The sequence below is a fragment of the Canis lupus genome, chromosome 9 (genome assembly GCF_003254725.2).
Source record: "Canis lupus dingo isolate Sandy chromosome 9, ASM325472v2, whole genome shotgun sequence".
Lineage (NCBI taxonomy): Eukaryota > Metazoa > Chordata > Mammalia > Carnivora > Canidae > Canis > Canis lupus.
The window spans coordinates 25243184-25256282 of record NC_064251.1 but is presented as its reverse complement, the minus strand read 5'-3'; the positions used below and the strand labels follow the sequence as shown (position 1 = coordinate 25256282).

General features: G+C 54.6%; 1 protein-coding gene across 1 annotated transcript; it reads right to left on the bottom strand.

Annotated features, from left to right (window-relative positions):
- Positions 1-748: 748 nt before the first annotated feature.
- TBX21 (T-box transcription factor 21) lies at positions 749-12696 on the bottom strand. Its single transcript, XM_025440536.3, has 6 exons — positions 12202-12696; positions 3690-3844; positions 3254-3375; positions 2551-2709; positions 2352-2413; positions 749-2115 (listed from the first exon to the last, which is right to left on the bottom strand). Exons 1-6 carry the CDS (start codon positions 12690-12692, stop codon positions 1497-1499), a joined length of 1608 nt encoding a protein of 535 aa, XP_025296321.1. The 5' UTR covers positions 12693-12696; the 3' UTR covers positions 749-1496.
- Positions 12697-13099: the final 403 nt, after the last annotated feature.

Here is a 13099-nt window from a genome sequence, read left to right as displayed (position 1 = left end):
AGAAACTAGCTTTTAATTGTGAAAAACAAAAAACAAAAAGACAATGCTTACTGTTTATCTGGCCCTGTTCTAAACTCTTTACAGGTGCTAGTTTGAATCTTATGAAATTGCCAATGTTCACTAGTTCTTTAAAAAAAAAAAGATTTTATTCATTTATTCATGAGAGACATACAGAGAGAGGCAGAGACATAGGCAGAGGGAGATGCTCCCTACCGGGAGCCTGATGTGGGACTTGATCCCAGGATCCCGGGGGGATCATGCCCTGAGCCAAGGGCAGATGTTCAACCACTGAGCCACTCAGGTGCCCCGTTTGGCTGTTCTTGACCTATGAAACCAAACATCATTTCATATTATCCAATTTACATTTACTCTTTTAACCTTTGAACAATCCTGAGATGAAGATAAAGAGCCACAGTAGCTAGAAATGCAAAGCGAAATCAAAGCTGTTCTTTCCCGCAGAGCCCGCAGCCTCCTCCCAGCCCGGTCCCTTGGTCTTGCCCTCCAACCCTCCTCCACATGTCAGGGTGCCACACAGACGAAGGGGCCATTCTCTGTCCCAAGATGTCTTACAAAGTAGAATTGACATGGCCTTTCACTCCATTTATCCCCTAAAGGAGGCCAATCTGGATTCCTAGGAGGCTCAGGTTCTTGGGGCCTTCAGCTGCTGCTGGAGAGCCATGGTGCACTTTGCACTTCCCAGTGGAGTCCCCCATCCATGTCCCCTTCCAGGGCACTGAAGCAGGACACATTCTACAGTTTCATGTTTATTTTCAGAAAGTGATGAAGACAGAAGAAATATATCCAGACACCACTCTCTGTACAATAAATAGCCTCCCCGTTCCAAAAAAAATAAAAAAGGAAAAGGAAAAAAAGCGCGCACGCATACACACAACCAACCCCCCCACAAGACATTGCTTCTTGAGGTGTGCACCATCCCCCCCTTCCTAACCCTTTCCTCGAGACCCCCTGTCTCTGAGCGGGTGGGGCCCAGGCCAGCTGCCCCAAAGTCCTCGGAGTCCTGTCGCCGACCCTGGCTGGCTGGCCGGCTGGTGTAAAATCCACGGTATTTTTATTTTCACACACACACAAACAGAATTGCCCAAAGTTCATTCTACAAAGGAAGACAGCCAAGTCTCCAGTTCCCAGTCTGCCCCACCTGGCCCCCACCCCACCCCACGGACGAGGGGAAGCTCCTTTGTGTCCAAGACCTTCTTGTTCTGTTTTCTGTTCTCCAGCTGGGAACCCACAGCCAGAAGCAGCACCAGGTAAATGACTGTAGTTAGGGCAGAGGAAGGGGCAAGGGACACGCCTCTCAGGTTTCGCAGTGGGCCGGAAGCAGCGAGGGAACCCCAGAAGCCTTCTCAGCCCCCCTCTTCCTCAACCAACTACAAAAGGAGAAGGGACGGAGGGAGCTGGGGCCTCCCAGCCCGGAGTCAGTTGTCTGCATTAGCTGGTGTCCTCCAGCCCGATGACACGGTTTCTGTCATGTCATCGGCTCAATTGGGAAAATAGCTATAAAACTGGCCTTCAGTTTCCTTATCAAAAGGAGAAGGGGCCCCAGCAGGGGAGGAGCTGTCGCCACTGGAAGGATAGGGGGAGACGCGCCTCCTCTTAGAGTCTCCTTCACCCAGTCCCGAGTCACCGGACTCTGGCCGGATAGGGGTGATCTCAGTCCACACCGAAGGGGAGCCCTGGTCCTCTGGCCCCCGTCCCTCTGAAGCTCCAGGACCAGGTTCCATGGGGAGAGTCCGCATGGTGCGGAACCAGCCGCTTGGGCCCATCTTGGGAGGGTACTGGGGGGCCATTGGCCAGCCAGCTCCAGGTGCCAGGACGTCCTGGCCTCGGTAGTAGGACATGGTGGGTCCAGGGGCGGAGGGCAGGAAGGCAGGCTTCATGCTCACTGCCCGAAACTCGGCCTCGTAGCTGTGGTCCCGGGGGCCCCCTAACCAATAGGGCTGGGAAGCCACGTCCTTGGCCTGCCCTGGAAGGTCGGGGTAGAAGCGGCTAGGAACGGGATACTGGCTGGGTAGGAGAGGAGAGTAGTGGTCTCCCCCAAGCAATTGACAGTTGGGTCCAGGCGGGGAGGGCACGCTGGTGTCAACAGATGCATACATGCTAAAAAATAAAAAGAAGAAGAAAAAGAAGGCAAAACAAACAGTGGTCACGAAGAGAACCAGTCACCTGTGAGCCTGCCTATTATTGCATGTCCCTCCCTGGACCCTCTGTGCCTGGCCCGCTGGCCCTCCAGCATCCATCCCACCTCCTCCCACTCCCTAGCGGCAAAGATATGCTCCCGTGTTTGGAGTCAAACCTCCATAGGCCCTTGGTGAGCTAGAACCAGTGGCACTTACGACTCAAAGTTTTCCCGGAATCCTTTGGCAAAAGGGTTATTATCAATTTTCAGCTGAGTGATCTAGAGAGAGGGGAAACAGACGCACCTGAGTCCTGAGTCTGGGGCTAGGCAACTTCCAAATCCCCCACCAGGGAAGACTGCGGGCCCCACTGTCCCGTTCCTGCCCCTCGCAGCTCAGGCCCGCCAGCTGCCCTTACCTCCGCATTCTGGTAGGCGGTCACGGCAATGAACTGGGTCTCTTGGAAGGTGAAGATGTGTGTGTTGGAAGCGTTGCAGGCCGCCTCCGGCTCCCCATCGTTCACCTCAACGATGTGCAGCCGAGGCTGGTACTTATGGAGAGACTGGAGCACGATCATCTAAGAGAGAGCCGCATGCTTGTATCCCTCTGGCCAGGCTAGAGGGGACCCTGAGGTCATCGCGTCCATTCCCCTGCCCTGCTACCGGGTAAGTTCCCCCAGGCCCTCCAGCTCTGGTCCCCAGCCTCTCCAGGGCACCAGTTCTGCCCTCTTTGCCTGTTTCCCACCCCGGGATGTCTACTGTGACCAAGGTATTAGCACAAGCAGGGCTTTTCAGGGGTGGGGCTGTTAACAGTATTGCTCAACTAGGAAAGACTTGGTATCCATTCTCTGGGCGGGGAGGGCCCACTGGCACCAACTCTATGCCCAGCATGGTGTACCAGTGACAGTGGCCTGGGGCTCAGTGAAGAAACCCGCAGGGCTGGCTTGGCCCATGCCATCCTGAATGCAATCCCGTGAGAGTCCACTCCCTCCCACCTCATCTTTGCAACACGCCCCCCCCCCCCCAAGGTGAGTGGAAAAAGAACCAAAGTCAGAGAAGAAGAAAAGTGACTTTCACAGAACAGAATCAGTCAGGGGAGGTGGAGGGTGCAAGGAGTCCCACCTGGGTCACATTATTAGAGGCCCCTTTGTTGTTGGTGAGCTTCAGTTTCCCGAACGAGACTTCCTGGCGCATCCAGTGCGCTCCAGTGTTGGGGGAATCTGGGTGGACGTACAGGCGGTTTCCTGTGGACAGTGAACCTCTTTGGCACGCAGCCCCTGGGGACCAGGCCCCTGGTGATGGGCGGCTTCTTCGCCCATTCTAGGGTGGCAGGGGGAGGACCGGATAGGGCAGAGAACTGAGTAGAAGACAGGTTAAAGCAGACTAGAGTAGACAGGACAAACAGAATGGGAGTGAGAAGCGGGAGGGGATAAGGGTGAGACCAGGAATTCAATCTTAGGTCTGGTGGGGCAGGGGCTTGGGGGTTCCTCCTGGATCCACCAGGGGGCGCCCAGTCTCGGAGAGAAAGAGTGCCCACCGCTCCCCAGGGCACTCCTACCTGGCATGCTGCCCTCAGCCTTTCCACACTGCACCCACTTGCCGCTCTGATACCGCCAGTGGTGCTGGTCCACCAAGACCACGTCCACGAACATCCGGTAATGGCTGGTGGGCTCCAGCCCCGCCACAGTAAATGACAAGAACGGGAACATCCGCCTGAAAAGAGAGAGACCCCCCAGCATCTGTCAGCCCCCCGACCTCACAGCCAGCTGACCCTGCGCAAAGGCTTTCGGTGGTGTCCTAGAGGCACTTCCATCTGGTGAAAGAACCTACTGGAAATGATCAGGGAGTGTGCCAACCAGTTCTTAAACACCACCATATTTTAAAAATTAAATTAGGGCAGCCCCAGTGGCGCAGCGGTTTGGCGCTGCCTTCAGCCCAGGGTCTGATCCTGGAGACCCGGGATCAAGTCCCACGTCCGGACTCCCTGCATGGAGCCTGCTTCTCCCTCTGCCTGTGTCTCTGCCCCTCTGTGTGTGTGTGTGTGCGTGTCTCTCATGAATAAATAAATAAAATCTTAAAAAAAAATAAAAATTTAATTATATAAACTTACAATTAAGTACATTACATTATAAGCCAAGGTACTAAATCATCAAAAATCATCACTTCTCAGTTCATTTGCTACAGTTCACTATCATCTCTGCTCTTTTTTTTTTTTTAAAGATTTTATTTATCCATTCATGAGAGATACAGAAAAGCAGAGACACAGGCAGAGGGAGAAGCAGGCTCCCTGTGAAGAGCCCAATGTGGGACTCGATCTCAGAACCCTAGGATCACACCCTGACCCAAAGGTAGACTCTCAACCACTGAGCCACCTAGGCGTCCCTCATCTCTGCTCTAGAGGTGACTTACACCTCTTGTTCCTGTATGACAGAAATACCAGACAGCCACTGCCTGGCTCTTCCCGACTCTGCATTCAGTGATACCACGTGCGAAGCTCGAAATCAGCCATCACGGGAGTATTTACACCACGGAAATCAGCAAATGCTGTGAATCAGGGCTTTTTAAATGTTTCTCTTTTTCTTTTCTTTTCTTTTTTTTTTTTGGTGGGGTGAGCTAACATGAGGGATAGTTTTACCTCACCAAGGAAATTGTCAGTTCTTTTTCTTTTCTTTTCTTTTCTTTTCTTTTTAAGATTTTATTTATTCGGGCAGCCAGGGTGGCTCAGCAGTTGAGCATCGCCTTCGGCCCAGGGCATGACCCTGGGGTCCGGGGATCGAGTCCGATGTCGGGCTCCCTGCATGGAGCCTGCTTCTCCCTCTGCCTGTGTCTCTGCCTCTCTCTCTCTCTGTGTCTCTCATGAATAAATAAAATCTTTAAAAATTTTTATTTATTCAAAAGAGACACAGAGAAAGACGCAGAGACACAGAAAGAGAAGCAGACTCCCTGCTGGGAGCCCAATGCGGGGGCGGGGGGGGGGGGGGGGCTCGATCCCAGGTCCCTAGGATCATGACCCGAGCCAAATGCAGATGCCTAACTGACTGAGCCACCTAGGCGACCCTCAGTGTTTTTCTCTCAGAGAGTCAGTTGCCAGATATTAGCTGCATGCCACTGTTGCTAACCTTAGTCTGCTTCCTGGTGAGGAGCAAAGCCACAAGCCAGCCCCCTCAGGCACTTCCCTGTAGGCCCTCATGCCTCAGTCCTCCAAGCTCTGGTGTGGTCTTGGTCCCCGACCCATCTTTCCATGGTGGCTGGCCATCACCGTGCTAACACTCCCAGCCCTGTGGCACCCACGCTCTCCCTGCCCCATCCTCCTGGGCCTGGTGTCTGTAGTATGGCCTGCCCCAGGCCTGAGCCTTCAGAGAAGTACCCAAAATCCTAGATGGAACTTCCCATCCACCTGAAAGAGTTCTGTTAAGCACAATCCTCACACTCAAAGTCCTGCTTCCCAGGAAAAGTGGAGGAAGTTGAGTTTGGGATGCTGCCCTAACCTCCATTGTGCCAGTGTAATAGATTCTGAGAAGGAAGCACTTCCATACCACAACCATCTCTGTCACTTCCACCATCTCCACCCCCACCTGCACCATCACTACAATCCCACCTTCACCAACACCCCCCATCACCACTATCACTACGACCAACATCACCATCCCCACCTTCACCATCACTACAACCACCACCTCCACCAACACCCCTCATCACCACTGTCACTACAACCACCATCACCACCCCCATCACCACTATCACTACAACCACCATCACCACCCCCACCTGCACCATCACTACAACCACCACCTCCATAGATACCCTCCATCACCACTATCACTACAACCACCACCTCCACCACCACCCCCATCACCACTATCACTACACCTATCACCACCAACACCCTCCATCACCATCACTACAACCACCACCTCTACCATCACTGCCCCCGTCACCAAACCATCACTTCCATTATCACCATCACTACAATTATCCTTTCCACCACCAGTACCAACACCAATACCATCGCTAATTCTAATGGGATAGCTTTTCTTTTCAAACCCAAAGAGGAAGAACAGAATTTTCAGGATGGCAGAACCAAATCCTCATCAGAACTACTTTTCATTCCCACACACCTCTCCCCTCCTCCTATGAGAAGTCATGGGAAGAAAGACACCAGTCCATGAGTCAGGAAACCTGGAGGAGGGAGAGTTCCAGAGGCCTAGGAATACTTTGGGGTGCACCCTAGTCCCCAGAAGCTCCCCGAGCAACACCATTAATAACCTTGGGAAGGTCTCCCCACAGTCCTGTCTTCTCCAGACTCTCCTATGCTGAGAAAAAAAAAAAAAAAGAGAGAGACTTACTAGCCCCATCCCCTGGAGTAAGTTAATTCCCAAACCAAACCTGCTTCTTCACCCAAAAATGGAGACAAGAACTCTTATCCATTTTTCCTCTGAGAGCTGTGAAGCAGTTTGAAAGATGTGAAACTCAGCTCATCCGGTCCCTCCTCCACCCAACCCTCTTGCAGGCCCAGAGCTATCAAGGCCCTCTCGCCTGGCGGAAGGACCCCGAGCAAAAGTCCAGGCTCTAGCTCCAGGCTCTGGGTTTCAGGGGCTCAGTGGGCCAGTTGGCTTGAGAAATCAAAGGTCAGGGATGGGACCTGGAGCGATTAAGGCTGCTGGGACAGTATTTTCAACGCATCTCTACTACTAATTCATTCTATGACAGTGGTCAGGTTGCTCGGGTTTTTTGTATTATAACCAGTTCCTATCCAAACTTGTATGAATAAAGGAAGAAAAGGATATATTCATTGTGCCTCTCCTTAGCAGCAGCCAGTTCACCTGAGATGTAAAATGTTATTTCCAATTTTATACTCAAAGAAACCAAGGATCGGAGAGCCGAGGTGACGCTCCTTGGTGAGAAACAGAGTCTGTGTCTCCTGACATCGGCAACCATGCTGTGGTGTTCATCTCTCTACCCTGCTTATCTCTGGTGGAGGGAAGTGAAGGAGACACGGGAAGAGATGGAGGAAAGGAAGAGGAGAAGGAAGGTCTCGTTTCACCCTAAAAGTCTAGAATCACTGCCAGCTGGAATCCCAAAATAGCCCCTGCTTTACATGACACTTTGCTGGGAAGGAACAGGGTCTGGTGCCAAACTAAGCTCTCCAGAAAGACCACTTATCATTCTGCCCTGAGAGGACAGAGCCCAGGACTCTAAATTCCTCCACTGCTGCTCAGGACTATCCCATCTTGAAATGAGATAGTCCCATCTTGAAATGACTCGCAGGGTCATCATACTACACCCCCGCCCTATCCTGAACACCTCTGATACGCTCCAATTCACCATCATCACGTACAAGTCACAAGGAGGCAGTTTCTTCTAAGTCATGTTGGCAAGATGTTTTAAAACTGATTGTCTAATGCCAATGAGTCTGTGGGGAAATGGGTGCTCTCACACACTCTTCGTGGGGGTGTAAAATAGCAGCATCTTTCAGAAGGATACTCCGGCAGTGCCTTGGACCTATCGAACTGTAAACTGCTCAGGCATCAAAGGATCTCCTCCTTCCATCAACCTCAGACCCAACTTAGTAGAAATCGGACAGCCACTAGCAAACAGCCAACAGAAAGTAAAGCTGTATTCATCTGCCCCAAGAGAAATGAAGCCAGTAAGTCCAAATTAAAGCAGGCTTAAAGCTTCAATAAACAAACAAACAGACAAACAAATTGTTTGAAAGATCTAAAAAGTTCTCAAGGTCAGGAATGTAGGCAAGGGGAGGCCACCATGGCTATGAGGCCAGTGATCAATGATGGAGGACAGGGTGGCACTGTATTGTTTTCTCGACCGCTAAATTCACACACGCACACATAAATGCAAATTGAGCTTCTTAACAACAGAGCTACCCAAAGTTATCTTAATTATAATAATCAACTAATCACACCCAGAAAAGTGGGGATTGCCAGCAACGAATGCACACCCACACACCCACACACACAGACGCCCGCCTCTCTCTTCCTCTACTGAGAACGTCTACCATCAACTCTTCGATGCACGCTGACACATTCACAGCACACATACACACACCCAGCACCACACCAAAACACAGCACAAGCCCGGGGTAGACACCCCGAATCTCCACAAACACGCAGAGTGGAACTCCAACATTTCCAACTGGCCAGTCCAACATTGGGTCTCACTTTCTTCTCCCCACCTCAGAGACTGGGTCAGGCTCTGGTGCTGGGAACTGCCATCCCCCAATGCCCAATCCCGTTGCTGCCCATGGAGGACAGACTATGTCACTTGTCCATACTGAAGGAGGGGTCTTGGGTGGGTGGGAGAGGAAGGATTTGGGAGGGAGTGAGTCAGCCCAAAGCAAAAAGGCCGTGGGGCTGTGGGTGGGCCTGGGCTAGGAGGATTTTTCAGAAAGGAAGAAGGCCGTGGGTGATGTGGTAGTGACTGGCAGGTCACTGGAACCCACAGAGGGACAGTCAGCCCTCCAAATGGGAGAGAAAGGGTGCTGTTCTCTGAGCCCTTGATCTTCAGAAGCCAGTTGCAGAAGGAAATGGCCGCCGAGTTCCCAGATCTCTGGAGCCCAGGTTCAGGTACCTGGGTGATGTGGGCTGGTGGGGCTGAACTGGGGCCTCTGTGTTTTCTGTCCCCTCCACCCCACCACAGGGCCTCTGAGGTCTGATTTGAGGGGAGGGACCAAAGAAAATGGTGAGGGGCCACTGCCCTCTTCCAACGGGGACCCCATGGTGTCGGAAGCCATCCCTCAGATAGATGGAAAGCATAAGGATTGTGAAACACACATACACACACACACAATTATGAAATGATCAGGGAAATTTGATGATATTTATGAAATTCTTCGCAGTATTGCTAACAATATTGTGTTTACTTTTAAAACGCCATTTTTAGGGGACCTGGGTGACTCAGTTGAGTGTCCAACTCTTGATTTCAGTTCAGGTCTTGATCTCAGGGTCATAAGATGGAGCCCCATGTTGGGCCCCATGCTGGGTGTGAAGCCTGCTTAGGATTCTCTCTCTCCCTCACCCCCAAATAAATAAATAAATAAATAAATAGAATTGTAAAAAGCTATGTTTAGATCTACATAGAGAAATTTTAAGAATGAAGGAATAGGGGATCCCTGGGTGGCTCAGTGGTTTAGCGCCTGCCTTCTGCCCAGGGTGTGGTCCTGGGGTCCTGGGATCAAGTCCCACATCAGGCTCCCTGCATGGAGCCTGCTTCTCCGTCCGCCTGTGTCTCTGTCTCTCTCTCTGTGTCTCTCATGAATAAATAAATAAAATCTAAAAAAAAAAAAAAAGAATGAAGAAATATAATGCCTAGGATCTACTTACTAAATACTTAACACCATCACAATGCAATTGCAGACTAGGCAGTGGGAGGCAGAAGCAAGGATAAAGAAGAAACAAGATTGGCCCAGTAGTAACAACTGTTGAAGCTGGGTGATGGGTAGATGCAGGCCTGTGAGGTTTTTCTCTGTACTTTTGTACATATTGGAATTTTTCATAATAAAAGAAAGTAGGTGTATGGATCTAAAAGGGAGACAACAAAACTTGTCAAGAGAGAATTATTCAGCAAGAACATAAAGGAAAGAAGGAAGCCACAGGGGTAGTGGCGGTGACCTTGCAGAGACACATCCCCGTGAGACACCCCCTAACCAGGCTGCGGGCAGCCCACAGCCGGCCCCACACCCACCGGATCCCTGAAGTTCTGGCCAGTGGTCTGCCCAGCCCACCCCTCAAGACTTGAAGGGCAGGGCCCTGGCAGCAGGTTGTAGGGAGACCTGGGCCAGGCCCCAGAGTGGGAGGGCTTCCTGAGTACCCAAGAGTACAGGCCTGAGTTCAGGTCTGCTGAGTGACCGAGGACAAGCCACCAGCTGTCCCCATGCCTCGTGTCCCTAGCTGTGAATGGGGAGACCTCTCTACGTACGGAGCACACGGTGAAAGAATGGAAATGAAAGCACTCTGAATGCATCAAGGCCGTTGGACAGCAGAGGCGGCTGTTTTTACTCCTGGCCTCGAGGGGCTGGGTTTGGGTGCCCGTTCTGCCAGCGACAGGTGTGCTGTGTAACCTCGGAAGAGTCTCTTCCTGTCTCTGAGCCCATTTCCCTGTCTGTGAAGGAAGGGGACTGGAGAGGATCTCCTGGGTCCCCTCCAATTCAGACTTGAGAGGACTAAGAAGCCTGGGCTGTGCCTGGGAGCACTCAGAGGGGGCTAGGGTCAGGGGGACGCAGAGAGGAATTATCAGAAGGCTGAGGGCATAAAGGCCACACCAGAAAAGAAAAGGCCAACTTTCCTGGGTTCATCCCAGAGAAAGAGGAACAGCTCAGCCCCTTGGAGCTATTTGTGGTTGGTGGATCCATCCCTCCATCCCAGGCCACCCCACAGAAATCCCTGGAAAGGAAGAACGTCCCAGCAATGCCTAGATGGAATGCCAATCCCCCTGGGCCTGCATGGCTTCCCCACTCTTTTCCTAAGCCCCACACTGGGTATCTGTCCTTCAACTCCTCCTGGCCGCACTGATGACACAGGTCCTCCACGCAGAGGTCCTCCCTGGTCCCCTGCCTGAGCAGGCCCTTACTGGGAGGGATGGGTGCAGGCTTTCACATGCCAGACCCAGGCAGGGCCCACTCGGCATTGCTTACTAAACAAATACCGCACCGGTGGCAAGTTTCTCTTTCTTTCCCCGGAAGCAGTACCCTTGGCCCCAAACCCTACCCCTCTTGCACTGGGCTCAGGGGATCCTGAGCCATGGACCCATGGGTTCCCAATGCTGGATCCTACCCTGGAAAGTATCTGGCCAGGGGTGAGGCAAGACTTTCAGGGGACAGACCTGGGAGGGAGCAGAGTGAGACTGGCTGCCAGCTGGGGTGGGTGGGTTAGCTTCACCTGCTCAGGCCCATGGGTATGTGTGCTCTCCGGTGGGGCCTGTGCCTAGAAGGGATCTGTGCCCCCCACACACTTTACCATCCCCCCCAAACACACTCACACCAGACATATGAGCTCTCAAAGTACTACCGGAAAGGAAACTTGGCAACTGCTCCTCCATGTCACCAAATCCTAGGGCTTACCCACCTCCCAAAACTGACCTGTGCACAACAGCAGCAAAAAGCCTGGGAGAGGTGTGCGGTGGGAGGGTGGGAGTAAGAGAGGTGGGGGTAGAGTGGGGATAAGAGAGATGGGGGGGTAAGAAAGGTGGGGGTGGGGGAATGAAAGGTGGGGGGGGTGGCGCTGGGTTACTGGTCACAGCACAGGACCCTGCCCTCTCCTCCATCTCCCCACACATAGGGGCAAAGAGGAGTCCTGCCCCATCAAATCCAAAACGCAGCCCCGCTCTGCTCACGGGGACCCCCCCATCGAGGTAGAAAGTGGGGCAAGGGCACACCCCAATTCCGGGTGAAACCAGAGGTACCTTCTCCCTCAAGCACGGTAACTTCGCATTGCACCCACTCTCTCCATCTCCCTCCTGAGTTCTGCCTGTTGGTGTAACTTTCTGGGAGAAAACAGCCCCCAGAACTTTCCTGTCCGCGCTACAACTCCCTCCTTGCTTCCCCCAAAGCCTAAGCCCCACTGTGAGCCACACCGAGACACTAGCAAAGTCTAGACAGGAGAGAGAGGAGAGGGAGAGGAGGGGAGAGGGAGAGGAGGGGAGAGGGAGAGGAGAGGAGGGGAGAGGGAGAGGAGAGGAGGGGAGAGGGAGAGGAGAGGAGGGGAGAGGGAGAGGAGAGGAGAGGGAGAGGAGGAGAGAGGGAAAGGAGGGGAGAGGAGAGGGAGGGGAGAGGGAGAGGAGGGGAGAGAGAGGAGGGGAGAGGAGAGGGAGAGGAGAGGGAGAGGAGAGGAGAGGAGAGGAGAGGAGAGGAGAGGAGAGGAGAGGAGAGGAGAGGAGAGGAGAGGAGAGGAGAGGGAGAGGAGAGGAGAGGAGAGGAGAGGAGGGGAGAGGGAGAGGGAGAGGAGAGGAGAGGAGAGGAGAGGAGAGGAGAGGAGAGGAGAGGAGAGGACAGGACAGGAGAGGACAGGACAGGACAGGACCACCCCCGCCCCGGTCCGGCGGCCGCGCGTCTCACTCACCGCCCCTGCTTGGTGATGATCATCTCCGTCTGGTGCTGATTGAACTTGGACCACAACAGGTGGTTGTTGAGCGCGACTCTCAGCTTCCCCGACACCTCCAGCCCCGCCGGCAGCGCGTAGTCCTCGCGCGGCCCCGGGTAGAGCCCGGAGCGCGGGTCGGGGGCCGCGTAGCCGTCCCCGGGCTGGTAGCCCTCGGCGCTCGCCGCCGGCGGGAAGGGCTCGCCCACCCCGGGGAAGCCGGCCGCCTGGGGCCGGGGCGGGTAGGCGTAGGCTCCGAGGAAGCGGCCCGGCGGGGCGGGCACCAGGGCGCCCCCGGCGTAGGGCGCCCCCAGGCTGGCGCCCCCGCGACGGTCGGCCGCGTCCTGGGCGCCGGGCTCCGGGTAGAAGTAGCGGTTCTGCGGGTCGGCGCCGGGCGCCCGGCCCTCGTCGCTCGCCGGCATCGGCTCGGTGCCCGTCAGCATGTCTCCGCAGCCCCGCGCCACGATGCCCATCCGGGGCGGGCTGGCACCTTCCCGCAGCCGTCGGGGACCGGCCGCTCTCCGCGCGGGGGCGGGCGCGGGGGCGCGGGGGGCGGGGCCGGGGCGCGGGCGCGGGGGCGGGGGCGGGGGCCCCCAGCGGAGCCCGGCCTCGGACGCCTGGGTCCTGCGCCCGCGTCTGGCGGGCGCGCGGCAGCTCCCGGGCTGCGTCTCCAGCGGGCCGCTGTCACTAGCGTCGCGGCGCCTTTGCTGTGGCTTTATGAAGCTCCCTGGGCTCCCCCCACCCCACCACCTCGGCGCCGCCCCGCCTCACCCCGCCCCCTCGTGGCTAATAGTCGGCAAATTCTATGCAGTAGCGGAGGCCTGGAGGCCCCCACGGTGTGGCGAGTCCCCGCGCGCTCGCCCTTAAAGACCGCCTTCTG

Coding starts and splice junctions, on each gene's coding strand:
- TBX21 (XM_025440536.3), bottom strand. CDS start 12,692: ATGGGCATCGTGGCGCGGGGCTGCGGAGACATGCTGACGGGCACCGAG. Junction 3,376..3,689: donor GGCTGAGGGCAGCATGCCAG/GTAGGAGTGCCC, acceptor CACTGTCCACAG/GAAACCGCCTGTACGTCCAC. Junction 2,414..2,550: donor CCGCCTACCAGAATGCGGAG/GTAAGGGCAGCT, acceptor CCCTCTCTCTAG/ATCACTCAGCTGAAAATTGA.